At 34.7% G+C, this 25,550-nt stretch overlaps 1 protein-coding gene across 6 annotated transcripts in view; it reads right to left on the bottom strand.

Moving 5' to 3' along the window:
• LOC100732229 (ALX homeobox protein 1) overlaps nucleotides 1–25,550 on the bottom strand; it is a 233,469-nt gene that overhangs the window by 172,182 nt on the left and 35,737 nt on the right. For all 6 annotated transcript variants that reach the window (XM_063255232.1, XM_063255230.1, XM_063255233.1 and 3 more), the window contains 3 exons: nucleotides 24,483–24,633; nucleotides 4,774–4,967; nucleotides 4,062–4,189 (listed from right to left, as the gene is read on the bottom strand). In XM_063255232.1, coding sequence (XP_063111302.1) covers nucleotides 4,062–4,189; nucleotides 4,774–4,967; nucleotides 24,483–24,633 — 473 coding nt within the window. The remainder of the gene's footprint in view (nucleotides 1–4,061; nucleotides 4,190–4,773; nucleotides 4,968–24,482; nucleotides 24,634–25,550) is intronic.

Raw genomic sequence — 25,550 nt, 5'->3', positions numbered from 1 at the left:
AAAATTAAACCAGTTGGTCTAAGTGTTTAAGACAAAAATCTCCTTTTCACAAGACACAGTCTCATCAACATTGTAAGTCTTGTACACTAAACTCCCTTGTAAATGCTGCAACTCCATAACTGTTCAGAGCATGATTCAGTTGAAGGAACATCTCTGGAACAAAAGAGAAAACAAAGCAAAAGAGGTGCTCATTAATTTACACTTCTAATGCCTTCCTGCTCTTCCTCCTTGTCCTCTTGCTCTTCTCTTTCCTCTCTCCCTGTCTCTGTCTGTCTTCTCATCTCTCTTCTCTCTTCCCTTCTTCCTCTATCACTCCAGTTATCCTGGCAGTTCTTTACCTCTTTGTTCCCATGAATTCCCTGCAATTTTTAAAAAATTTTAAAAGTTTTTTTCCTATATTCTAAGGTCAGAAGCCACAAAATACAACACTGTGACTGCAAACCTCACAGGCTCTCAAGTCTCTTGGGGTCTGGCTCAAAATCAACCCTCCAGGTGACCTTGAATCTTCTCTTATACTATCCTGTTCTGCATTAGTAGAGAGAAAGAAGATACTTTCGATAAAAAAGTAGACTAAATAATGAGGCTAGAAGGAAATTTCTCTAAATGGTGTCAATCCTAAATACTACAACATCGCTACTCATATTAAACCTGTATAATACTACCTTCAACAATTTCAATAGGGTAAGATTCCAAATAAAAGAGAAAGTGAGGAAAATGTTGGCCATCACATTTATGAATACACTTCATTATTTGTGTATTCCAGAATAGTAAAAGTTACTTTCGTGTCCATGGAGATGGGAGGAAGAAAGGAACACATGGGTTAAGAGAGGTGAGAGAAGGATGGGAGGGAACCAAGCAGGAAATTAAAATGTGGACACGTAGTTGTCAGGTTAAATGTTTATTTCACTATATTCCTTGTCTACTTTAAATTATTCATGCGAAAGTATACATATGCTTTTATGCAAGAAAAATCTTATTTGTTATAACTTTAATATATTTCTAATACCAAATCTTTGCCCATCTACTGAAAAAAGAATATGACAGACTAACAGCTAATGGCACACTAAATCATCTGTATACACTATTGTTTTTCCTCTTTCTCTCACAGTCTCTCGTTTTTTAATTAGTAAGTTACATGGTAAAATTTTCAGACAGAAAATGAAATTAACTAATAAGGTTTAAGGATTTTTAAAAATTCCCTTTGCAAAAATTAACCTGAAAATTTCTGCTATAATCAAACATTTTTTGTGATAAAGTGAAATTTTATCTTTTTATGTAACTATGCTTTCTTTAAGAAGTTACTTTTTCTTAGAAACTAACGGGCTATATTCACCTTTATGACTATTCATTATAGGAAGGTAGAAACCTAATCGTAGAATTGGTTTTTTTCAACCTTTAAAACTTTTCCTTTCTACTGACATTCTGTGTATATTTTTTCCAAGAAAATTTAAACCAGAAAGATAAAGGACATTAGTGAAAACCTAATACCATTTGACCTTGTCACATTAGCCTTGGGCATTAAAAAGATATAAATTTCAAAGACGACAAAAAGCAAAAGATTTGTACAATGAGCAGCCAATGGGTAATAGTTTCCATTACTGCTCCTACTTAGAGTCTCACTGGAAATAGAAAAGCTTATGAAGCCAGAGAGTCTTCTAGTTAGAATTTGGCTGAGTCAAACTTAAAACAGTGACATGTCCTAATGAAAATCTAAAACAGAAGTCAGGATGAAACAAGCATTTCAAACAATATGTACTAAATATCATTCTTTACATGTATTCCATTTGTTGGGAGGAAAAGCATATGGATATATAATTTCTTCCTTGTGATGAAAACATTTATCAAAAATTAAAAGAAAAATATATACAATTTAAAAACCATGCTAACCACAAATACACACACACACACACACACACACACACACACACACGCACACATACACATCTTTCACATTTCTATATATACGTATGTATGTATAAAACTCTTCTTGGGTTTTAAAAATGTATCCACATATATTTTCCTCTCAGACTATCATTAAAAACAGGGTAGTAAGCATTACTACACATTCTACATGCTTGTATGTGTCTGGGGGGACAGTCATGTTCAGAAAGGGAGAAATAAATGCTTCGGCATCAGTTGACTGGTTAGACATAGATTTCAAAATTGAAACTCAGATCTGCTGATACTGAGTTTTATCAAACCTTATATAGTTCTGAAACAAGTGAAACACATATAAAATCATGATGTGAGCTGACATCTTTCCACAATTAATGATATTCATTGTTTGTAACAAAGTCATAAAGTGGAAAATTATATTTACAATGAAGAACTAGGAAATGTTTTTAATCTACCCATTCTACCAATTACATTCCTATGCTAAAGGTTCAGGTCTCTTCTCTTCATCTCAGAAATATGCAATGAATTTTGATAAATTCAGAAAGATCATCTTCAAAATTAGAGACATGAAAAATTTTAAAATTGCATATAATATGTCATAAAACATTTTGCAGTGACAAGCTTAACAATTAAGTACTATGTAGTGAAGAGTTCTTAGAATAAGAAATATACTATTTATTTTTATAGCACTGACAATAGCAAACACTATGTCAATATTCTAATAGTTAGGCAAACAGAAGCTGTAAATAGGGCTCATTTGGTTGAATTATCCAATCTACCATTATTAATCATAAAACAATGGTTTACATAAATAACTAGCTTTATATCATATGTATATGTATAATTTATAAAAGAATAAAAGATATCACCTTGAAGTAATTGTAGTTTTTAGCAATAGAATACTTCTTTGAAGACTTAAATCATCCAAAGAAATTAAAGGCCTTATTTTAAAAAAAAGTTTATCATTCAGAAAAATTCTAATCTCAATTTTTCTGTGGCCTGGTAAAAATTAATGTGGCTTGATCCTTACTTCTATGAAATACACTAGAAATACTAATCCTGATTTACTGCATGTGTCCAAACATAGCTCAGTACATCATTCTGAAATGGTATTGCCTATTTGAAGAGCACTATGAAACACTGGAAGGATTGTGGATTGTCCAAAATCCTCACACAGTGTTACCTAATAGAATTGACTGTGAAGCCCAACAGGTATCGCTTTAAAGTTAAATAAGCTTTTGTATTTTAGAGTTGACCAAAACAGTTTGAGGGGATTTCTGAAGATAAATTCAGTATTCAATTGTCAAACTCTAACAGGTGGAGGTTAAATCATTTAGTATGTACATGCTTAAATGATGAGTACTATTATGGCAGGGATTGAGAGTTTTATATGTATTTTTGGAAAACTGTATATTAACTTTGTTCTCCATATTCACTTGCTTTGTAGCACTAGATAGCTCAAAAAGTAATTTTTTGTTAAAATGTGATTTCTTTACCCTGTGTGTGCTTTTGATGAGCAAATTAACCATATTACAATGAATAGGTCTCAGTGCAACAGTAAGCACAAGGAGAAGCACACATACCATACTCCTGCTGTGGTTTTAGACAGTGATTCTCTATAAAGTCCCAGATGTTTGGTGTTCTCAAATGCATCTTCTGAGTCAGGTACCCATTTCAATTTAATGTTAAAGCATTCTTAAGTGTTATTTTATATCCTTAGGGAAATCAAATTTCAATTCATCTTAACAGTTGCAAAAAGACATGCAAGCTGAGACCAGATTAAAAATAATTCTTTCAGGACTTAATAAGTACCACTTGAGAGAATGAGACATTCTTCTGAATTAAATTAGCTACCTCCTGTATTTTCCACAGACCAGTCTTTTTACAAATATAAACAAACTTGCCCTTTGAGATTTCTACAAATGTATCTTTAAGAAGAAACAATATAAAGACATATTAAAGATTTACTAAAATAATATGAAAATCAGTCATTTTCAATTTTGAATTTCTATGAAGCATCTTTATAATTTAGGTACTGATTTTATTTTTTAAATGCTCTTTCACTGAATTACTGGAGACATTCAATTTTCCTATTTATTTATGAACAGCACACATTTATTTGAAGTAGTAATTGTTTGCATTTATTTTTAATAAAGTATGTATACCTGTTTTGAGAGAGAGTAAGATTTTGCAATAAAGGCAGCCAATATGAAGAAAATTCTTCCATAGTTGAAATACTATTGTCATCCAAATGCAATTCTCTTAGCAGAACATGATTTCCCAAGGATGGAGGCTAAATTTCAATATAGTTCATTAGTTTATATTTTATCAGTTAACTAAATTTAAAGCTATACAACCTGCAAAACTTAAAATAGATACATTCTGCTAAACAGTAAATTTTTAGAGTACAATATTGTGATAATTTTAGTATGAATAAAAATTCCAATAATTAGCTTCATAATTTTAGTAGTCTTTATACAATATATTACTTAATAAATACAATTATAATTTCTTGATAAATTTAGTCCTAATCATACACCTTAATAAACCTAAAATGTTATGATTTATTGTATCTTAGTATTATGATAAACTAACCTTAAATTCAATTGATAAAATATTATAACTACTGAATATTTTTAGAAATAGAAAAGTATAAAAGAGTAAAAAATAAATTGAATATCAAATGCTGCTTATTGGTAAAAAGAGTTTTTCAAATTGCCTTTTAATGTGTGGTTGATATTTCTATCAAAAATGTTATATTCATCCAGACAAATAATATTACTTAGATAATTTCCCTGTAACTTTAATACTTGAAGTAATCAGCAATTCTCAAAGCTCTTGTCATTAGTAAGAGACAAATTAATTGAAGACAATTACCTTACTTAGATAATTTCCCTGTAACTTCAATACTTGAAGCAATCCGCAATTTTCAATACCCTTGACATCAGTGAGATTATTATATGAGCAATCCAAGTATATAACAGTAGGTGTATCACGAAGGCCTTCGGTACTAATTAATTGATTGTGGTCCACAATTAGTTGCTGAAGATTTTTCAAAGATTCTAAACCACCTAAAAGAAAACTTTCTTTCAGATTATTATACATACTTCCCAAAATGTGTTATTATATAATTATGGTCTGAGGGTTATATCTTTCAATATTGTAGGTATATGTCAACTTAAAATTGAACAAAATACTTAAAGGAAAACTTAAATATATTGAAAGTTGAGTGTTTTATTTTTAAAAATAATAGGAGAAGGAGTGATAATCTGAGAAAATTTTCTATTAACTTTCTTGGAGAGAAAATGTATCTATGATACCTTTCAAGGATCACCCAAGGTTGGAAGAAAAAAAATCCAAGAATGAACATCAGGTTACACAGTGAGGAAAAGTGAAGATTTTGATCAAGGAAGCTTAAAGGAAATGTTGAACAAAACAAAAACACAGTTGGGAAAGGAAAATGGGTATGATAAATGATGCTGTGAATGAGGGGTTACTAAGAACAAAAATAAAATGATATAAACTTTCCATGGAAAAGAGGTACTTTATTTACAATAAACTACACAGTCAACAGGTGCAACCAAGAAGAGCTGGCAAAAGAATATGACCAGCTGAGCGCTTTGGCGATGATGAAGCAGCTCAAGACCTCACTGGAGGAATGGAAGGCGTTATCAGGATGAAAGCTACACAGAGGTAGAAGGGCAAAAATTAGGTAGACTGCTGTTTAGATTTTGTTAATGGAAAGGAGTTTCCCAAAATCCTTAAAATGACTTACAAAACTGTGATTTCTCTCTTGGTGTCTCTCCAAGCTTGTCCTCTACCCCTGTTCTCTTTTGTCAGTTCTAACACAATGATCTCTAGCTGTCCCTGAAATAGGCCATATCTGAGGGCTGTCATACATACGTGCACACACAATCACAGTGTGACATGTCAGTTTCTGAGATAATATCAAACACTAAAATACTGCCTTATTATCCGTGATTTATATAGAAAAAATACAACGTTTCATTCATCAATCTGGTAGAATAACCACAATTTCCAAACCTCAGATTACTGAAGAATGTTTGACCTAGCATTCTACTTCTGCAAGTTTCAGTCCATCATATAGTTTTAAACAAATATGCATCATTATATAGAGATATTCTTTGGATTGTTATTTAAATGGAAAGAAGTTGAGAAAAGTTAAATTTTCATCAATAAGGAAGGAATTAGATTATGAGGTATTTCCATATTGATTTTCAGAAAGCTGAAAAACCAATCTGGATCTTATTTTTAAAATATTGAACATATTGTAATGTGAATGGAGATGCATTTATAAAAGGAAATTTTGACAATATAATTTAAAAGTCAGTTGAACTACAAAATTAAAGAAAATCATCTAAAACACAATGCAGTACTGAGGTCCAGCCACAACCATATGAGCGAGCTCAGAAGTCAATCATTTGGCTTCCTTGAGCCAGAGGAAGATGGCTTTCCTGAACGCCCTACAAGTTCCCAAGAGATTCTGGGCCAGAACTACTCAGTCAACCCACTCCCTGGGTTTATTTCTGACCCATACAAAATGTGATATAATACACATCTACTGTTCGGAATTGTTATGCTTTCCATAACACAATATATATATATATATATATATATATATATATATATATATATCACTATGGAGTAATGACCACAAAATGCCAAGTAAAAGTGCAATCTACAGACAGTATATACACAGTTCTTATCTAAATACGAATGCAATTGAGACACACAGTAGGATGCTAAATAAGTCAAGAAAATTAAACTTTGAAAAATAAGATTTATAAAAGAGCAAATGAACTACATAATCCATACAAGCAAGAACTCTCTGACACAAACACAATGATTTTCCAAATATTTTCAATCTCTAGTTCATTGAATCTACACATATGGGACTTATAGAGATGATGGAAGATGAACTGTATACTTATATTTTGAATTCTGACTGAAAACCTCACACCACCAAAAAGAGGCACAATGAATTTAAAAAGATTAAGTCCTAAGAGAACCACAGACATTAATATCAGATTAAACTAACAGAAACAACAAAGAAAGAAAATTTTTAAAGAAAAATAGAAAACGACCTTTCAAGATCAGCAGACTGATTGATGTTTATTAACCAAAGCAAAACCTACAAAAATGAAATACATTCACAATATAGAAATTGTACTCCAAATGTAAACTCAATACTATACATATACTTTATTCTAAACACAAATACTAACACATTATACTCTACACTATACATTATATACTAACACACATGAATATGGTGTGGGTTTACATGTGTATATTAAAAACATTAAACCAAAAAATTTTTCATGGGCAGTTTTCTTCAAAATAAACATTAATACATATTTTTAGGCAAAAGGGACAATATAGATGTAAAGAGCAATAAAAAGGGTATAATTTATTGCTACATAATAACACTTCATGTGCATTATGGTCACCAAGTGAAGTGTTTTCCCAAAACCTTGGTCATTCAGGCACTCAGAGACCTCTGTAACCATGACCCTGGGGCTAGGCTACTGCTTCAGTTGCTGCAAGATCTTGGCATCATCTATTTGGTTCTAAATTTACAGGCATACAGAATGCAAGAGTCGTGAGTTGATGGAGGCTTCCACTAGATTTCAAAGAGTGTCTGAGAAGGTCAAGCAATGAGTCTGGGAGAGGGTGGCAGCTAAAGCAGTGAAAGTGAAGCTAGAAGTAGAGACCCGAGGAAGGTATGACAACATGCGATCTATGTGGTAAAGAGAGCCACAAGCCTAAGCAAGAGTTAGCCTGAGGTAGAGCCCAGGAAGTATGCGGCTAACAAATCCATGGGTAGGGCTGTGCGAGCCCTGTGCAAATCATACCTTGTCAGAATCTACCCTGGGTGTCGGACATGCAGCTACATGGTTTAATCTTTGTCCTACTTTCAGTTTTTATTTGATAGAGTTCTTTTCTACTTCAATACTCTTCTTTTTTGAAGTAAGAATGTTTACTTTTGTGCCATAGTGTGTTACAAATATTTAACTTTGTTTTTGAATTTTACACAGGTTCACAACTAAGAGAGTGACTCAAGACTTGGAGATGACCTTGAACTTCAACTTGTAAATTTTACAAGAACTTTTAAACCTTTGGTTACGTTTAGACTGACTCTCATTTTGCATAATGAGATGTATATGAGTCTTTTGTGTGGTAGCCATGGAATGTTATTGTTTAGATATAGAATGTCTCCCAAAAGTCTTAGGTGGGGATTTTGTAAGATTATTGGATTACCCCATCTACGAGTCAACTGCTGAATATACTGACCAGAATAACGACCTGGTTGAGGTGGTCACTGAGGGTGTAACATGGAGGGTCATATTCTTGTCTCTGGATCCTCCTCCATCTTGCTATTTCTTGGGTGCCATGAGTCAAGATTTCCTCAGCCATGCTCCTATGCGGTTTGTGGTTTTATCCAGCTAATTATGCATGTACTGAACATTGAAACCATGAGTCAAACCAAACCTCTCTTCCTTTAAGTTGTGGGTGACAGGTATCTATCTCATCCTAGAGATGGAACTTGACTAATAAAATAGCCAACTGGCCTGCAGGTTTTATGCCGTCCTTAGAAAGGCATGAATAACAGTTTTTACAAAAAAGAATCTTAAAATTCATATGTAACTATGAAGGACCCTGAACAACCAAAGAACTATTGAACTATAACACTAAAGATAGAGAAATTATTTCTTGGATAAGATCTCTAAGGGACAGGCAATACAAAGCCAAAATAAAGCAGTAGGATTATATCTAAGTAAGACATCTCTGCTCATAAAGGAAAAAAATTAAGAGATGATGTACAGAGAGGAAGAAAATATTTACAAACTCTTCATGTGATAAGGTTTTAATTTCTTTGAAAAATAAGAAACTTAAATAGTCAACAACAATAAAACAATCTCACTAAAAATAGGCATGTGGTCTTTGGCTGTATCTCGCTAGTACAAGGCTTGCCTATAATGTATGACATTCTGGATTTGATCCTCAGCAGCATAGAAACAATACCTAACAATAAATAGGCAAAATGATCTGAGTATGCATTTCTCAAGGAAGATATGTAGGTAGTCTATATGTACATGAAAAGTATGCTCAATATCACTAACTATCAGAGAGAATGAAATTGAAATCATGAAGATATAATCTTACCCCTATCAAAATTATCGTGAAAAAAGCAAAAAAAAATTGCAAGTGCATAAAAAAGAGAACTCTCATATAATGGTTTGAGGAATGTAATCTGTTATAGCCAATATGTAGAATAGTACAGAAATTCATAAAAAAACCCAAACAATGAAATGAAATATATAATGTAAAGGTTTCATTCCACAATCATCTGGCTCCAAGGCAAAGTTGAATAACAGGCTGTTATTTCAGTGGAGAAACAGTTTGTGGTAGATAGAAAGGAACAAAGCATCAAGGATGACCAGAGCTTTATCTATGCCTTATATGCTATACAGGTTAAAGCAGATAGTGCTCTCACCCTTAAATCTAGTGCCCTTTTTCTTAACATCACACCACGATTCAATCCCAGCATAACATATTCTAGATTCAGTCATGCTGACAAAGCCCAATCTATGACAGCATGAGACTCTGGGGGAACATTCAGATGCAAGCCGTAACCTTACATCCCTGGCCTCCTAAAGACTAATGAACATTCCTTTATGTAAAAGGCCCATCTGTAAGAGTTTACAAAGTCCTAACAGTTTCAGATTACTGAAAAGTTCAAGCCCAAAAATATCTCAGATTTGAGGCAAATCTTAGCTGCAAACCCCTATACAAATGAAAAGAAAGTTAAATATTTCTAGCATTCAATGGAACAAAATACACATTTCCAATCCAAAAATTTCAAACAAGGGGCTACCAAAGAGTGAGACCAAAGCAAGTCCAAAATGCAATAAGGAAAAAATTAATTCCCACAATTCCACGTAAAGTATCCCCTGAAATCTGGCATGTTTAAACTGCAAAGGGCTTGGGTGACTCTGCCAGTACAGTTCTACTGGTAGTTGTAGCTCCCATGGCTTCTCTCTGTGGGTGGCTCTTCTTCTTCCTTGCAGTTTTCTTCAAGTGACCCATGTTCCCAGCCCCTCAAAACTTCTGGGTTCTCCACTGCATTATCAGGTTCATACAGCTCCACAAACTGCCTTCTCAGGGCACACTGCCTGGTCTCCCAGGCCTGTCTTCTGGGTAAAAGCATTCCTGACCCCACAAATTTGCTTTCTGCATGTGTCTAAAACCAGTGCTACATGGATGATGCCAGAGTCTGCTGTTGAAGTAGTAGCCAGGCTTCCTTGTTTTGGTTGTAGGGAGGGGTTCAGTGCCTAGGAACCAAATCCCAAGGAACAACTCCCCTAGGCCACTGCCATTCTGAAATATGATGCTCTGGGGTTTCCTCTCAAAGCAAAGTCTTTCAATTTTGCAATTTTGAAGATGGCCTTAGGTCATTTTTTCTATTCTCCTGTTCTTTCTTGGCAATCAAAATCTCCTTTGCTGTATGTGTGTGTGTGTGTGCGTGTGCGTGTGCGTGTGCGTGTGCGTGTGCGTGTGTGTGTGTGTGTGTGTGTGTAAGTTATACTGGAGCTTCCCTTATGGTGAAACTCAAAACATTTTAAATCATTCTTCTTGGCCTTTTTCTCCTGATTTTCAACATAAATCTGTCTAAAAGCCTTCCAAAATAGTTTTACCACCACCACAACATTAGACCTCCTTGAAATTTCTTCTGCAAAATCAATTGGTCCACCACCCTTAATCTTAAGTCTCAGGTAAAGTCTCTGGACATGAGCAAAATGCAGACTAACTTTATGCCCAGTCTTAGCATACACCATCTGGAGGCCAACAGCCAAGAAAGTCCTTCCCAGCAGAAAAACTCAAACCGGGCGTCATTTCTGTCAGCCTCTGGTCTTCTAATCTCAGACCAGAATCTCTCATACAGAACAGCCTAATGTGCTCCAGTTCTGCTTTTTCAGTCAATATTTCCCAACCTTTCCAGACTCTTGCCACAAGCCAAATCCAAAAGTTCATAAACCACAGGTCAGGTACAATCACAAGAACAATCCTACTTCCAGTATCAAATTCTGGTGTAGTTACTTTTCTCTCACAGCTGAGACAAAATACCTGACACACACAGTTAAAGGCAAAAAGATTTATTTAGCCCACAATTTGGAGAGATTTCAGATCCTTAATCAGCTGGTTCAGGCAGGGTGATACAGTAGACAGATAACACAGAGGAGAAACAGTTAATGGCAGGCAAAAGAGAACAAAGCAATAAGGATGACCACAGCTCTTTCAATCCCTTATACCTTATTCTGTCTAAGGTGGGTAGTGCTCTCATCTGTAATCTTAGTGCCCTTGATTCTAGCATTGTACTATAAATCAGTTCCAGTGTCACACACTCTGGATTCAGCCACCTCTGAAAAATCTCCACCTATGTCTGTTGCATGAGGCTTTTTTGTTTTGCAGGAGAGGGGGGACTTCTAGACATAAGCCATAACATAACGTTAAAACTATTTTCAAAAAATTGTCAGATATCATTTGTCCTTTTCAGTGTGGCTCAAGAGTAGTTTACAGAGCTCCATGAATTGTGATAGTAAAGTAAATTGAATGCTGAGAAAAACAAGAGAATCCAGTTGTCCTTTGTTAAGTCAGACTCAAAAACATGAAAAATGTATGTCATTTCACTCTATTGTTCTATTTAGAAAATGCAAATATCTGTAACTATTATCATTGCCAATGCATAATTATACTAAATATAAAAGAATTCACCTGCAATCATTACAGAAGCTATTTACTTAAATTTATCTGTGACTAGTCTAACTATCAATATTATACTTAATCACTAAGTATAATAAGAAATAAACAGGTATAATAAGAAATAGACTGAAAGTTTTTCCATTATGTTTTAATTTAAAAATTTATGTGAATATACAAGTTAGATGGCACAAGTTTATGCATTAGTTTCTTAATTGAGGAGTGATAAGAGGATTAAAAATAATATTCTAGTCACTAATTTGGGGGGTCCTAGGAAGGTGACAGATTGATAGCATGGTAGAGAGCCCCTCTGAGAAAAACAACTCAGATGCTAGAATTTAACACCATGGAAAAGACCAGATGAAAGGAGAAGGATTCTCATGACCCAGGAAGAAGTTGAGGAAAAAGAAAAAAACATAAATAAATAAAGGAAAAACGTGGATGGAAGGCTGGAGCTAGACGCACTCTCACTGGAGCCAGTTCTGTGCTGCCTGGGTGTGCCTTGAAGTTAGATGACTCATGGTCAGCTGAGGTTACAGTCATGCCAAATTTGGGGGTTGGTGAGCCCAAGGCCCTTGGCAGGAGGATGTGGTGCGGTGGAGAGTGGAACCAGCATGGAGAGCTGCACTAACCTGTGGTGAGTGCTAGGAATTGGGTCCTACAGATGGGGTGACTGGCTGGAAGACATATTGGAGTTGGGCAGCACGAGCCTGAACCCGGAATGACAATGGTGGAAGTCAGCCACTCCTGACCCAAAGCAGGCTGGTGGGATCTGCTTAGGCTGGTCGGGACCCAATATCCAGGGACAAAACTATTCTGAACCTGTGACATCTGCACAGCACAGACAAACACGGTGAAGGCACTTGCTGGTTGATTGGCTCAGAGGAGAGGGACCAGCCCACATCACCCCTGCAAATACCTCATAGATCAACAGTAAATTGGAGAAGGCAGCAATCCCCTAGCCAGCATGCTTCAGAAAAACTGTAAACAATATGGAAAGGGCCTAAGACCTCTGCCATACACCTGTCTGAAAGAACCAGGAACATAGTAAGGGAAAGAAACAAGAAAAACCAGGGAAAATAAATCCAGGAGAGGTAAATATAGAAGAGATCGAGGGCAAAAAACGTGCAAAATTGGACACATCATCAGCAGACATAAAGAAATAGCTTCATGACCCCATAGATGAACTTAAGACTGAAATTCTAATTCAAGTGAAGCAAGAGAAAAAAAAAAAAAAAAAAGAAATACCAGGATTCCAGCAACAATGGCAGAGAGGCCTCAGTGAACAGGCCAGGCAGTGGAATAAGGGAGAAAAGTAGACAACAAACAGCAGAAAACTAACATAGCAGAGATGAGTCAGAGAAGAATGGCTATAATCTCTAATATAGATGGACTTAATACACAAACAAAAAGAATCACAGGCAGAGTAGATCAGGATATAGGGTCCATCGAGATGCTCTGAAGAGGAAATATAATCTACCTGAAAGAAAGTTAATGAACCGCAAGTAAAAGATGAGAAAATGATGCTTTTTGTGACAGAGAACCAGAGAGAAATAGCGGCAGTTCGTCTAGCAGCTGCAGATAGGTTGGAAAGTCATGAGACTTTTGTGCAGTGGAGAATTACTCAGCTATAAGGAAGGAAAACCTTGATGCTTTAGTAGGTGAAGAAATACAACTGAAGATCAAGCTCAGGGGTAAAAAGGTTCAGAACCATTTAGGTAGATAGTGGGTTGCCCCCCAATCTAAAAACTAAAGGAGTTAGTGGAACCCAAAATGTACAGAGCACCCTAAGAAATGGAAAGGAGAGGAATTGTCTAAAAAAAAAAAAAAAAAAAAAGGCAGAGGACATTGTTAATAGTGTATCAGGATTTAAAAGCCACATTGTTCTCATTGCTCTGTTTAGATGCATTATATTCGGTTCCACTTTGTTTACTTATACTAATTTGAGGGTACAAACAGCTATCCCCAAAATAGCAAGATATACTACAATATCTATCCTTGATTTTCTTTTAACTTAAACTGAAGCCCTGTATTACTCACACGGTCTTACTATGACTGGTCTTATTTGAAGCTGGTTTGTTAGACCGCTGTTTTGCTTTTACTGATTTTATTCAAATTTGGTATGCTTGATATTATCAAGTCTAAAAGTAGAGGGAACTACTCTGAAGATGACAAGATGCAATAAGATACCCACTCTGGTTTGATTATTAACTGCTTTTAAATTCCTATAATGCCTCCAATGTTTTGTTTTTATTAATATTGCTATGTACTCTTGACTCAATGTTCAATTATATTATGCCTAATGATGTAGACAATTCTATCAAAAATAACAAGAGATGTCGTAGTAACTACTGTAGATAACCTAGTATTGTGCTTTTATATGTCTTTTTCATTTTGTGTTACTCTAGGAATTTGTTTTGTGGTCCTATTTTGATTTGTTTTTCCCTCTAATACAGAAAGAATAGGTATACATGTAGAGATTCATGCATGCGTAAACTTCTAAACGGTTTACGAGAACTGATTATATAATGCATGATGTAATGAACAGATACCCTGAAGAAAAAGATACATTAAGATACCCAGTGCTAATTCCATAGCATTATGATATAAAATCTAGTAATACTATTATTCTCTGTCCAGAGTGATATTAGTCTGCTTTTTTTTTTTTTGTTTTGTTTTGTTTTGTTTAATTTCAACATACGTAAAGATATAGACTGTCATTTTGGAGAGAACGAGGGACATTATGGCAGTCATTGTTGATTTCCCTATTGTCTGGTCTTAAAGACCTAAAAAGCCTTCATCATCCTGTTCTGATCAGTTTACTACTATTTTATTCAGTATGAATTCACTGTGTGTGAAGACATGGACAACTATTTGGATGAAAACAAGAAACAATATGATAGGAAAGATCTCTGGTGGTCTTGCTTTGAAATCTGTGTTTCTTAAATTGTTTTCTTATGATCTGTCTTGTTCTGTTTTGTTCTGTTTAATTTAACCCTCTTTAAAATAACAAATATAAAAAGTCAAAAAATAATATTCTAGAGCATTGTGAATAGCAGTTTCATGAAACAGGTATTAAACATAATAACAGTAGTTATTATTGTTTCCTAAAAGGATTTACAACAGAAGAAAGAACTTCAAAACTTTAAATTTGTGGTGACCAAGAATGGAGTAGGGGAGACATTTGAGCCATAAATTAAGGAGGGATAAGCTGTTAATATTTATTCAAAAATTTAATGCACAATTTGTTAAACAGTCATTTGATATAATAAATACCTTTGGATCAAAGGAAGGACCAAGATAGGAAGAAAGTTAATAGTCCTTACTCATCCTCTTTTAATTTTACAAATTCTTTATCATCAAATGAAATATGAGAAAAAGCAAAATAGACTTACAGCAAATTTTCCTATAATGTACTATTACACCTTCTACACCTCTAAGAAAACACATGGTATCTCTCCACTTCCATATTCAAAGCAAAACAATGAATATCCATAAATATTCAAAATTTCTTTCCAAAACTTATACTAATTTGAGGGTACAAACAGCTATCCCCAAAATAGCAAGATATACTACAATATCTACCCTTGATTTCCTTTTAACTTAAACTGAAGCCCTGTATTACTCACACGGTCTTACTATGACTGATCTTATTTGAAGCTGGTTTGTTAGACTGCTGTTTTGCTTTTACTGATTTTATTCAAATTTGGTATGCTTGATAGTATCAAGTCTTAAGTACAATAGTAGATAGTATTAAGTACAATAATAACTATGAAGGATCATTTGAATATTCTTGAGTTTGCTGTATATATTCTCTTAAAAATTCTTCAAAGCTTCCTAGGTTCCACAAAGTAAAATGCAAGCCAAGTGGGTCACAGCCCACAGTTAAGTTAGCATATGAATATACTTGTCATAAATATCTATTTCACAGAATTCTTCAGAAAGAAAGTTTGGCCAGTGGTCTAATGAAACATTTCTGCCTCAAGGAAGAAAATCCTTTTAAGAACAGTAAAACTAAAACGTTAAACCACAGCCAAGGTTTTCACTAAATAAATGTATGGTACTCATCCATGGCTATGTCTGACAGGTTTTACTCCACATGGACTGACATGGCTGCATTATATTTAAGCTTTTTTTAAATATCAGTGCAAAAGTCCTTTGTGAGTAGATGTGCAGTACAGAAACACTAACACTAAAACAGGAGTCAGTAAACTTGGACTCTAGCCATACACTGCCTGGAGTTCCATGAAAACGATCTGGGTCTGCCTTTTCATCTGTAAACTCAGGAACCTCTACTGGCCAATCTGTAAAATACCTTTCAGTTTTACATTGGGAACTGTGTTCCTTTCACAAGGTAAATTAGCACCACCTAGTGGACTCTTAAAATTCACTAACTATGTAATATCAAAACAGAAAACAAATCTCCAAAAAAATCATTTTTACAAGCAAAATGTCCATGGTTTTGTTTTACTTTATTTTTTTTCAGTCAATGATTCATATATAACACTTGGAAGCAATAACTAATTTAGGCATATTTCATCTGGGAGCCATGACACTAATCAAGCTCAGGTGAAAGGGATATTTCAGTATCTTTCATATGTTTAATGGTGTCACGTTTCAAGAAAGCAACATTACCTGAGAAACAAAGCAGCACAAAAGGATTTGCCATATTCTCTAGTCAAGTGGTAAAAACCACCTATTATTATATTTTATTCAGTTGCATTTTTTATGTAGTTAAATTTTATAAAGAAATTTTTGTCATACAACATGGAAGTTTTTCAAAACCTTTTTCTCAAAATGTTTCCATTAAAAAGTCAATATGATTCCAACATGAAAATGGGAGAAATGAAGAAAACTAGCTTATAAATTATTTATTTTTCATTTGCTTTGGATATTCTTTTAACAAAGTGAGAAAAAAAATTAGAAAATGAATGGCAATTTTAACTCGTGTCTAGTGAGTTCATTCCAAACTCAGCTGCCCAGGAAGCTGAGGCAGGCAGATCTTGAATTCAAGGATAACTTTGGAAATTACATGTCAAAACACAAAATCCATTCAAGAATCATTTCTCCGTATTTCAGTAGAAAACAAAAGTTTTAAATTTTCCTTAAGTTAATTTATGGGAAATTTCATGTACATAAAGTATTAAATAAGATAAAAATAAACATAATAAACCTTAAACTGCAACGCACCCAAATTAAACCAAATCACAAAACCCCAAATTTAAACTAATAAAAATTATAAGAAAATCTATCTGATTAACATATATCCATCTTTAAACCATCATGCTAAACTTGAGATTAAACTTACTTATTTATGTAAAATATGCACAAATAACTGGACTATATCAAAATATTCTCTAATAAAAAACTGGCTTCCAAAACACACAACAGTATAACTGTATCCTGTATAACAATTTGCCTGAAAATACTATGTTAGATTTACTTAATTGACTGAAAAGTAATCTGTACTTCAATATGTAGATATCTTACATTTTCTATGTTGCTTTTTATTAATATTTCAATTATGATTAATAATAACCATATTTGCATAGCCACCACATGTAATGTGTTTATTAAAGACACTAACACCAAAAAGCTATTAACTTTGTAGCTTTTAATTTACATTTGAATTCTTTTAATTTATAGAATTAAAAGAAACTTCTACAAGAGTTTCTTATTTGAAATTAACTATAAATACTCCACATTTTCTCAATACAATAACACAGTTTATTTCTTATTAATTCTAACTTCAACAAGTTGTCGTCATCTCATCGACAGTCATCATTGTAATTCACTATTAAACTCAATAAACCAATGCAATAAAAATATTCATTAATATTTTCCAATAAAAAGACTAGGGCTAACATTGCTTATCAAGTGCAATAACTTAAGTATAGCTTAGTAAGCATTACAAAGAAGTTAAATTTAAAATAACATATAAAATATTCCAGTGTTGCTTCCAAATTTATTTCAACTCCTTAGGAATTATTTTACCTTCGAATAGTCACTTACAAACACAAATCTATTTTTATGCCTCTTCATGAAAGTTCTTGGCATTAATATATCACTCAAAGACTGAATCCATGCTTTTTACCTAGTCCAATCAGAACTTATAAGCAGTTTCTAAAGATGAAAAACAGACTCCAACTGCTCTTCAGAAAATCTTTCATACATATATTCCTCTCACACTCAATAAATACAGTGTTTTCATTACACCCGGCAGACAGCAAAGAAGCTTCTTACTTTATTTGTTCCATAATGGACACAGATAGCTCAAGCACATCAATTAATATCGTGGCAGTTTTCACATAAATCTTGTAGATATTCTATCCCAGAAAATCCAGTACTTACATAAATTCCCAGATAGCACTGTTGGCAATGAAGATGGGAATTCATGCTGCTTCTCAAAATACAGGGTTTTTTTTTTTCTTTTTTTTCCCAAGTTGGCTTTACTGTGTGCCAATATAAGAAAATGCAGCATGTGTTTATCTGCCATCATCTCAACAGCAACAAAATTTATTTTCTATGTGAGAAAAAAATTGTAAACTGAGTGTGGTGGTGCAAGCCTGTAATCCCAGTATTCAGGGGGCTGAGGCAGGAGGATCCTTGTGAATTTGAGACCAGCCTGAACTACAAAGTGAGCTTAAGGCTAGCCTGAATTGTATAGTGAGACCCTGTTTCAAAAAGATAAAAAAATTGTATCAAAAGTATTCGTATTGACATTTGGGAGAAATTATGGATGGTCCCAAAGTGCAGGAACATGTGTGAATGAACACATGCAAGACTACTTTAAAAACTAGAATTTCTAAACTGTGCCTTGTTTGCAAAACAAAAGCTTGCTTTGGGAAAACAAGTGAACCATTATGCTTTTAACCCCAAACCTCCCATCAAAGCTTAAGTACTGCAGAGTTCAGAGGTGGAGTGTTGCAGAAGATGATGTGGTGTTTGGGACTCTGACATCATCACTGAATTCAGCCTGTATTGAGTACGTAATCTGAGGGACTTACGGAGGAGTAATGGAAACATCATGAGATGGATTCCAGTCAGAGGAAAGTGCCCTAGCAGGGGACACGTGCTTCCTGACTCCATTTGCTTTGTCTTGTTTGCTGCTCCCTGGTGGTGGCATGTTTGCAGCACATCATGGGGAATTGGTACAAGATAACACATCTTAATTCTCAGAAAATGTGTTTCTTATTCAAATGGGTAAATGACTTAATTTTACACATCAAATTCATAACCTAAATTTGGAGCACTTCAAATGATGTCAGAACATTCTACCTTAATCACAGTTTTTTTTAGAAAACATAGTGCAAGGACAAAAAACAAATATGAGGAAATCTTGAATTTAGGAAGTTTTATTGGCTGTGGAACAGTAATGTTGGCACTGATATTATAAAGTTATTTTATGGATAAGGCATGAGTGGTTATGTTTTTTTTATTTTATTTTTTTTTATTTTTGAGGGTTTTGTTTTATAGTTTGGCGGGCTTTGAACTTACGATGTAGCCTAGGTTGGTCTTAAACTCGTGGTGATTCACCTGTCTCAGCGTCCCAAGTACTGGAACTATGAGTATCTGCTCCTCAAACAACTGGTTACGTTATTCTTGACATAAATCATGAATTATAATAAAGAGAATAGGCCGAGCTAAAGATGATGGATGAGTAAGCAGCAAAATACAGAGCCTCTCTGAGAGATACAACTCAGATGCTGGAATAAAACATGCTGGAGAGGACCAGATAGAGGGAGATGGATCCTCTCAACCCAGCAAGAAACTAAAGGGAGAGGAGCTGGTCAAATGCGCAGTTGGGGGCTACCATCAGAGCCGCTCAGATTTGCAGGCACGGTGCTCTTGCTGGAGCTGCCCAGGCTCATGGTCATAGGGAGCTCTCCACAGGAACTGTGGTAGTGCTGAGGTTGGGAGTCTGTGAGCCCAATGGAGAATAGAGCCAGTGTGGAGACCTTCACTAACCTTTGGTGAGTGCTTGGAATAAGACCCTCCCATAGGAAAGGGGCAACCAACGGGATGACATGTTGAAATTGGGCAGGAAAGGCATGAACAAGGAACAGCAGTTCCTTGGTTGCTCCCTACCCAGAGCAGATTGGTGGCATCTGCTTGGCCTGGGTCATGCCCCTGGCTGAGACCCAATATCCAGGGACAAAATTGTCCCTGAAATTGTCCCAAATGGGTTCCGTCTGTGTGGCACACAATAATGTGAAGGCTTCTGCTGGTTGATTGGCTTGGAGAGGAGGGGCCAACCTACACCACCCTTGCTTGCACGTCAATGACCAACAGCAAACTGGAGAAGGCAGAAATCCCTAGCCAGCACACTTCAGAAGAACTATAACCAACAAGAAAAGGGGTTGGGACCTCCACTATACACCTGTATGAAAGAAACCAGAAACATGATAAGAGAAAGAAATAAGAAAAGCCACCAGCGCCCAACCCACTGAATACTGATCCAGGAGAGGTAAATACAGAAGAGATTGAGGGCAGCAAAAATGCAATATCAGACACAGCATCAGTTGACATAAAGAGATATCTTCATGACATCATAGATGAACTCAAAACTGAAATATTAATTCAAGTAAAGCAACATAGAAGAAGATTGATAAAAGAAATGCTAAGCACCTCTCAAGAAGACACAGACGAAAGAATGGAGGAACACAAAGAAGGAGAAAAATGTTCGACAAAGAATATAAAGAAAACCTAGAATACAAGAAACAGATTCAAAGAGACTACTGGGAAATTAAAATTTCCATTGAAAGCTGGAAAAGTTTCCTGACAGAAACTAGGGATAGATTAACAAACTTGAAAATTGGCTTGCAATGTCTGATTGTGAAAGGAAAGATCTCTTAAAAATAGCAAGGAACCGGGAAGTAACAATACAAAGAGGATCTATAACTTAAGAATAAAAAGCGTGACTGAGGAAGCAGGGGTAAACATGAAGGAAACACAAAGGTGAGTCACAGAAATAATTAAGGAAAACTTCCCAAGAATAGGAAAAGGAAATGATATACAGATATTTGGGGCATACAGAATTCTAGCCACCTATAACCAACACAGAGCTACAACCAGACACATAATAATCAAGAGCCCAGGAATTAATCACAAGAACAGAATATTAAAAGCCATCAGAGAAAAGAAATAGATCGCCTATAAAGGAAAACCCATCAAAATCACAACAGATTTTTCGACACAAACTATCAAATCAAGAAGAGCTTGGAGTGAAGTAATCCAAGCCCTGAAAGAAAATAACCTCCAACCCAGACAGATGTATCCTGAACAACTGTCTCTCAAAATTAATGGAGAAAAAAGATGCTTCCATGACAAAGACGAACTGGGGGAATTTGTGATCACCAATCTAACCCTACAAAAAATACCGAAGGACATTCTAGAGAGAGAGAAAAAAAAAATACCATGATTTCAGGAACAGTGGCAGAGAGGCCTCAATGAATGGGGCAGACAATAGAATGAAGAAAAGCAAACCATCAATAACAGAAAAATAGCATAGGAGAGATGAGGCAAAGAAGGTTGGCTATAATCTCTAACACAGATGGCCTTGATACACTAACAAAAAGAAACACAGGCAGAGTAGATCAGAAGATAGGGTCCATCGAGATGCTCTGTACAGGAAATATAGTTAACCTGAAAGAGTGTTTATGGACAGAAAGTCAAATATGAGAAAACAATGCTCTATATGACAAGGAACCAGAGAGAAATAGGAATAACTCGACCAGCACCTGCAGGTGCTGCATTTTTGTGCAGTAGAGAATTCATCAGCTGTAACAAAGGAAAACCTTAAAGCTTGTGTAGGTAAAAGAATACAACTAGAGATTAAGCCCAAGAGTGAGAAGGTTTAGAACTTAGGTAAATAGTGGGTTGCCTCCCCATCCCCAATCTAAAAACTGAGGGAGTTGATGGGACCAAAATGTGCAGTGCACCCTGTGGGAAAGAAATGGGAATCGTCTAAAAAAGGAAGGCAAAGGATATTGATAACAGTGTATCAGGATTTAAAATCCACATTATTCTCACCACTCTGTTTAGATGGACTGTTCCACTTTGTCTACTTGTACTAGATTTTGAGCTATCATAAAAATAACAGGATATATTACAGATTATATTAATAATATATATAATCATCCTTAATTTCCTACTAACTTAAACTGAAGCCCTGTATAACTTACACTGTATTATTACAACCGATCTTATTTGAATCTGGTTTGTTAGATTGTTGCTGTTTTGTATTGATTGATTTTATTTGAATCTGTTATGATTGATAGAATCAAATCTAAGAGTATAGACAACCACACTAGAGATGACAAGGTTCACTGGGATACCCACTGTGGTTTGATTATTACCTGCTTTTGAAGTCTTATAATGCTCCCAATGTTTTGCTTTTATTAATATTGTTATGTACTTCTATATTCAATTATACTATGCCTGTAGATATAGACAATTCTATTGTAGAGAACAAGAGACATCATTGTAACCATGGTAGATCACCTTGTACTGCAGTTTTATATGACTTTTTCATTTCATGTTTTTCTAGGAATTTATTGTGTTTTGTCTTGCTTTATTTTGTTTTTTTTTCCTCTAATACAGAAAGAATAGATATACATGTAAAGACTCATGCATGCGTAGAACTTATAAACAATTTATGAGAACTGATTATAAAATGCATGATGAAATTAACAACTACTTTGCAGAAAAAGAGACACTATAGTACCCAGTGTTGGTTCCATAGTGTCATGATGTGAGATCCAGCAATAATATTATTCTTTGTTCAGCATGATTTTAGTCTGCTTTGTTTTGTTTAATTTCAACATACGTGAAGATATGGACAGCTATTTTGAAGAGAATGAGAGACACTATGACAGCCATTGTTGACTTCTTATTGTCTGGTCTTGAAGACCTAAAATGCCTTGATCATCCTATTTGGATCGGTTTTATACTATATTGTTCTGTATGAATTCACTGTATATGAAGATATGGAAAACTATTTGGAAGAAAACAAGAGACAATATGATAGGTAGTAAAGATCTCTGGTTGTCTTGCTTTGAAATCTATGTCTCTTACATTGCTTTCTTATATTGTTTTGTTGTGTTTAACTTTGCCCTCTTTAAAATAAAGTTTAAAAAATAACAATAATAAAGAGAATCAACTACAAAATTTAAGCAGTTAATGTGAATTACATATCAATGTTTGATATCTCCAATTCAAATTTATATACAGTGAACTATATCAAAAAGAATAGTAAACAAACTGACTAAAATATTTTGAAGTATAAAATACACAAAATATATATAAATGTTAATTCATAAGAACACCGAGAAAAAGGGAGAGAACAAATGGAAAAACAAAGAGCAAAATATAGAGCCTTTAAGATCTTATTTTCAAAATTTATCAATGCAAAAATAAGCTGCGATCTCTATTTTCCCTCTACAAACTATTTTCAAAGTAACCAAGTAATTTTAGTTAATCACAGAATCCCTATGTAAAAGAACTGGTGGAAATGATAAAATTAGAAAACTCACTTTCCAGTCTTCTAGTGAATTAATTGACGCAGGGTCGGCATATGAAAGCATTAGGTAGAAGGCTGATGAAGAACTTTACAAAGGAAGGTTTACACATTTGCCAGCTATACCCAATGTCCTATCAGAGGATCAATAAAAGCAAACACTTTATGCCTGCTGGTGGTAATTAATACAAAACACAAACCATCACTTAGGAAGAATTCTTGCTAAAAGCAGTCAAATTCAAATTTAATCAGGACTTTTGAGCTGCCTTCCATTTATGGGAGACAAGAGCTTAGTGAAACAATTTCAGTGCAACAAAAGCACTATAGCAGAAGGCTGCACATTCTGCAAGACAACACAGGTCTGCTGCAAATCTATAGCATGGGGAAAAGTCAGGAGCATTATTACAGATCATGAGACTCCAAAGCCTAGATTTGAAGCCCTCTAGCAAGTAATACAAAGAAAGTTTCAATTTAGAATTGTTATATTGGAAACAACTGGAAGTAAGTTGAAGCTGACTTTCAGTGTGTAGAAATGTAAAGTGCGGAGACAGGAGGGGTGATGTGGGAACGGAACTCTTCCTCAAAACCTTATGACAAAGGATGAGAGAGAAGAGGCAGAGATAGAGGAAAGGCCCAGCAACAGGTAAAACACTGATACGAGGCAGGTGATAACTGATGAAGTAAAGCCCCAGATGGAAGTGACAGCGATATTTCTAGAAAACAGAGAGACAGTCTTCAATTAAAAAAGGCACATTAGTTGCTGAACTTGGGAATTAGAAGGCATGAAAAAGACGTAGATGTGACAATGGGAGGACCGAGAAGCTTAGGCAAATTCCTCTTGATTCTTTCATGTGCTGCTAGCATATGTGTCTTAACTGGGAAAAATTGGCCCATATGATATATGTAGCCAAGGAGAGTAATAATGAACAAGTTTACTAGGAAATATTTATAATAATTGTGGAGAAGTATGGGAAAAACAGGAGCTATGGAAATCATGGCATTTAACTGAGTCTTCAATAGAGGATTGTTCTTTCAGAAAAAGGAAGAGTGAAGGGAACATACTAACCTAGTGCTAGTAATAACTACTCACTGGGAAGAGACGAAATGTAATCCTTTTAAGTACGTTAAAATTGACCTTATTTTCATAATCTACATGAAATAAGATTAAATAAATTTAACAAGAAATTTGCACATTAGCAATGATGGCCTATTCTTTAAAAAGGAGCCAATGAGACAAAGTACAATCATGACAAACAGTTAAATATTAAAACTCCATTGTCCTTACCAATCCGAGTGATTTTATTATGTGAAAGCTCAAGACTTTGAATATTAGTGCAGCCATCCAAACCATGAAAAGAAGTCAGTTGATTTTTATTAAGAAGAACCACAGAGAGATTCTCCAATTGTTCACAATTGATACTCTCAATATGGTTTTCCTAAAGAAAAGAATAGATGTAATACATTTTATTTCAATGCCTTATTAATGGCATATTTAAAATCTACAAAAAGAGGAAGTACAAGATAGGATCTCCAAATGAATACATGAATCTCTAACTTCTAAGACAATCATGCAAACTATTATACTATCTAGATTAAAATAGTAAATAACCTAATAAAGAATTTTGAAATATATTTACTAATATATTTTGAAAAAAAAACACAAGAGGGCAATATAACAAAACAGGAAACAACCTAAAAGAACAAGAGGGATTATTGTTTTATTCTTGCTTCTCCCATTTTGGATGACAACTATTGTACTAAATCAGGCCCTACATCACCATGCTATGCAGGGGTGTCCTGAGAAATAACTTCTCATCTTATTTGGCAGAACTCTTGAGTTGAGGAAACTATACCCATGGAACTTCAAACAAAGAGTTTTATCTTTTTCTGGATCTAATTTAGATGAGAGGATCCTATGCTTCTAGCTTACATCTGATGCCAAAAGTTGATGAGACCCTGGAGCCTTCAGGACATGAATGTGTTTTGTAAGTGGAAGAGATGTGAATCCATTAGGAGTCAGAAGATTGTGACACACAGTTATTTGGTAGTCCAAACCATCTTCAGGATACTAACACATCCCTCCCACAGGAACTCACAACTTTAGCAAAAAAAAAAAAAAAAAAAAAAAAAAAAATTAGACCACATAGTGAAAGCAGATGCTTGATAAGCATTTGCATATTGGAATCTGTCCTTTTGGAATATTCACTCTTGGCATCTGAACACCCTGGAAAGATAACCCAAAATCACTATGAGATCTCCAAACATACCTGTCAAGGCACCAGACAAACAACAGAGACGTACCAACAGAGATTCTAGACCTGCTCTACTTACCTCCAATTTGACTGTAGTTACA

This window comes from Cavia porcellus, unplaced genomic scaffold (assembly GCF_034190915.1).
Source record: "Cavia porcellus strain 051 isolate PalLab524CR breed Dunkin Hartley unplaced genomic scaffold, mCavPor4.1 scaffold_8, whole genome shotgun sequence".
NCBI classification, from domain to species: Eukaryota; Metazoa; Chordata; class Mammalia; order Rodentia; family Caviidae; genus Cavia; species Cavia porcellus.
Note: the sequence above shows the minus strand (reverse complement) of the source record. Positions and strands in the feature narration are given on the sequence as shown.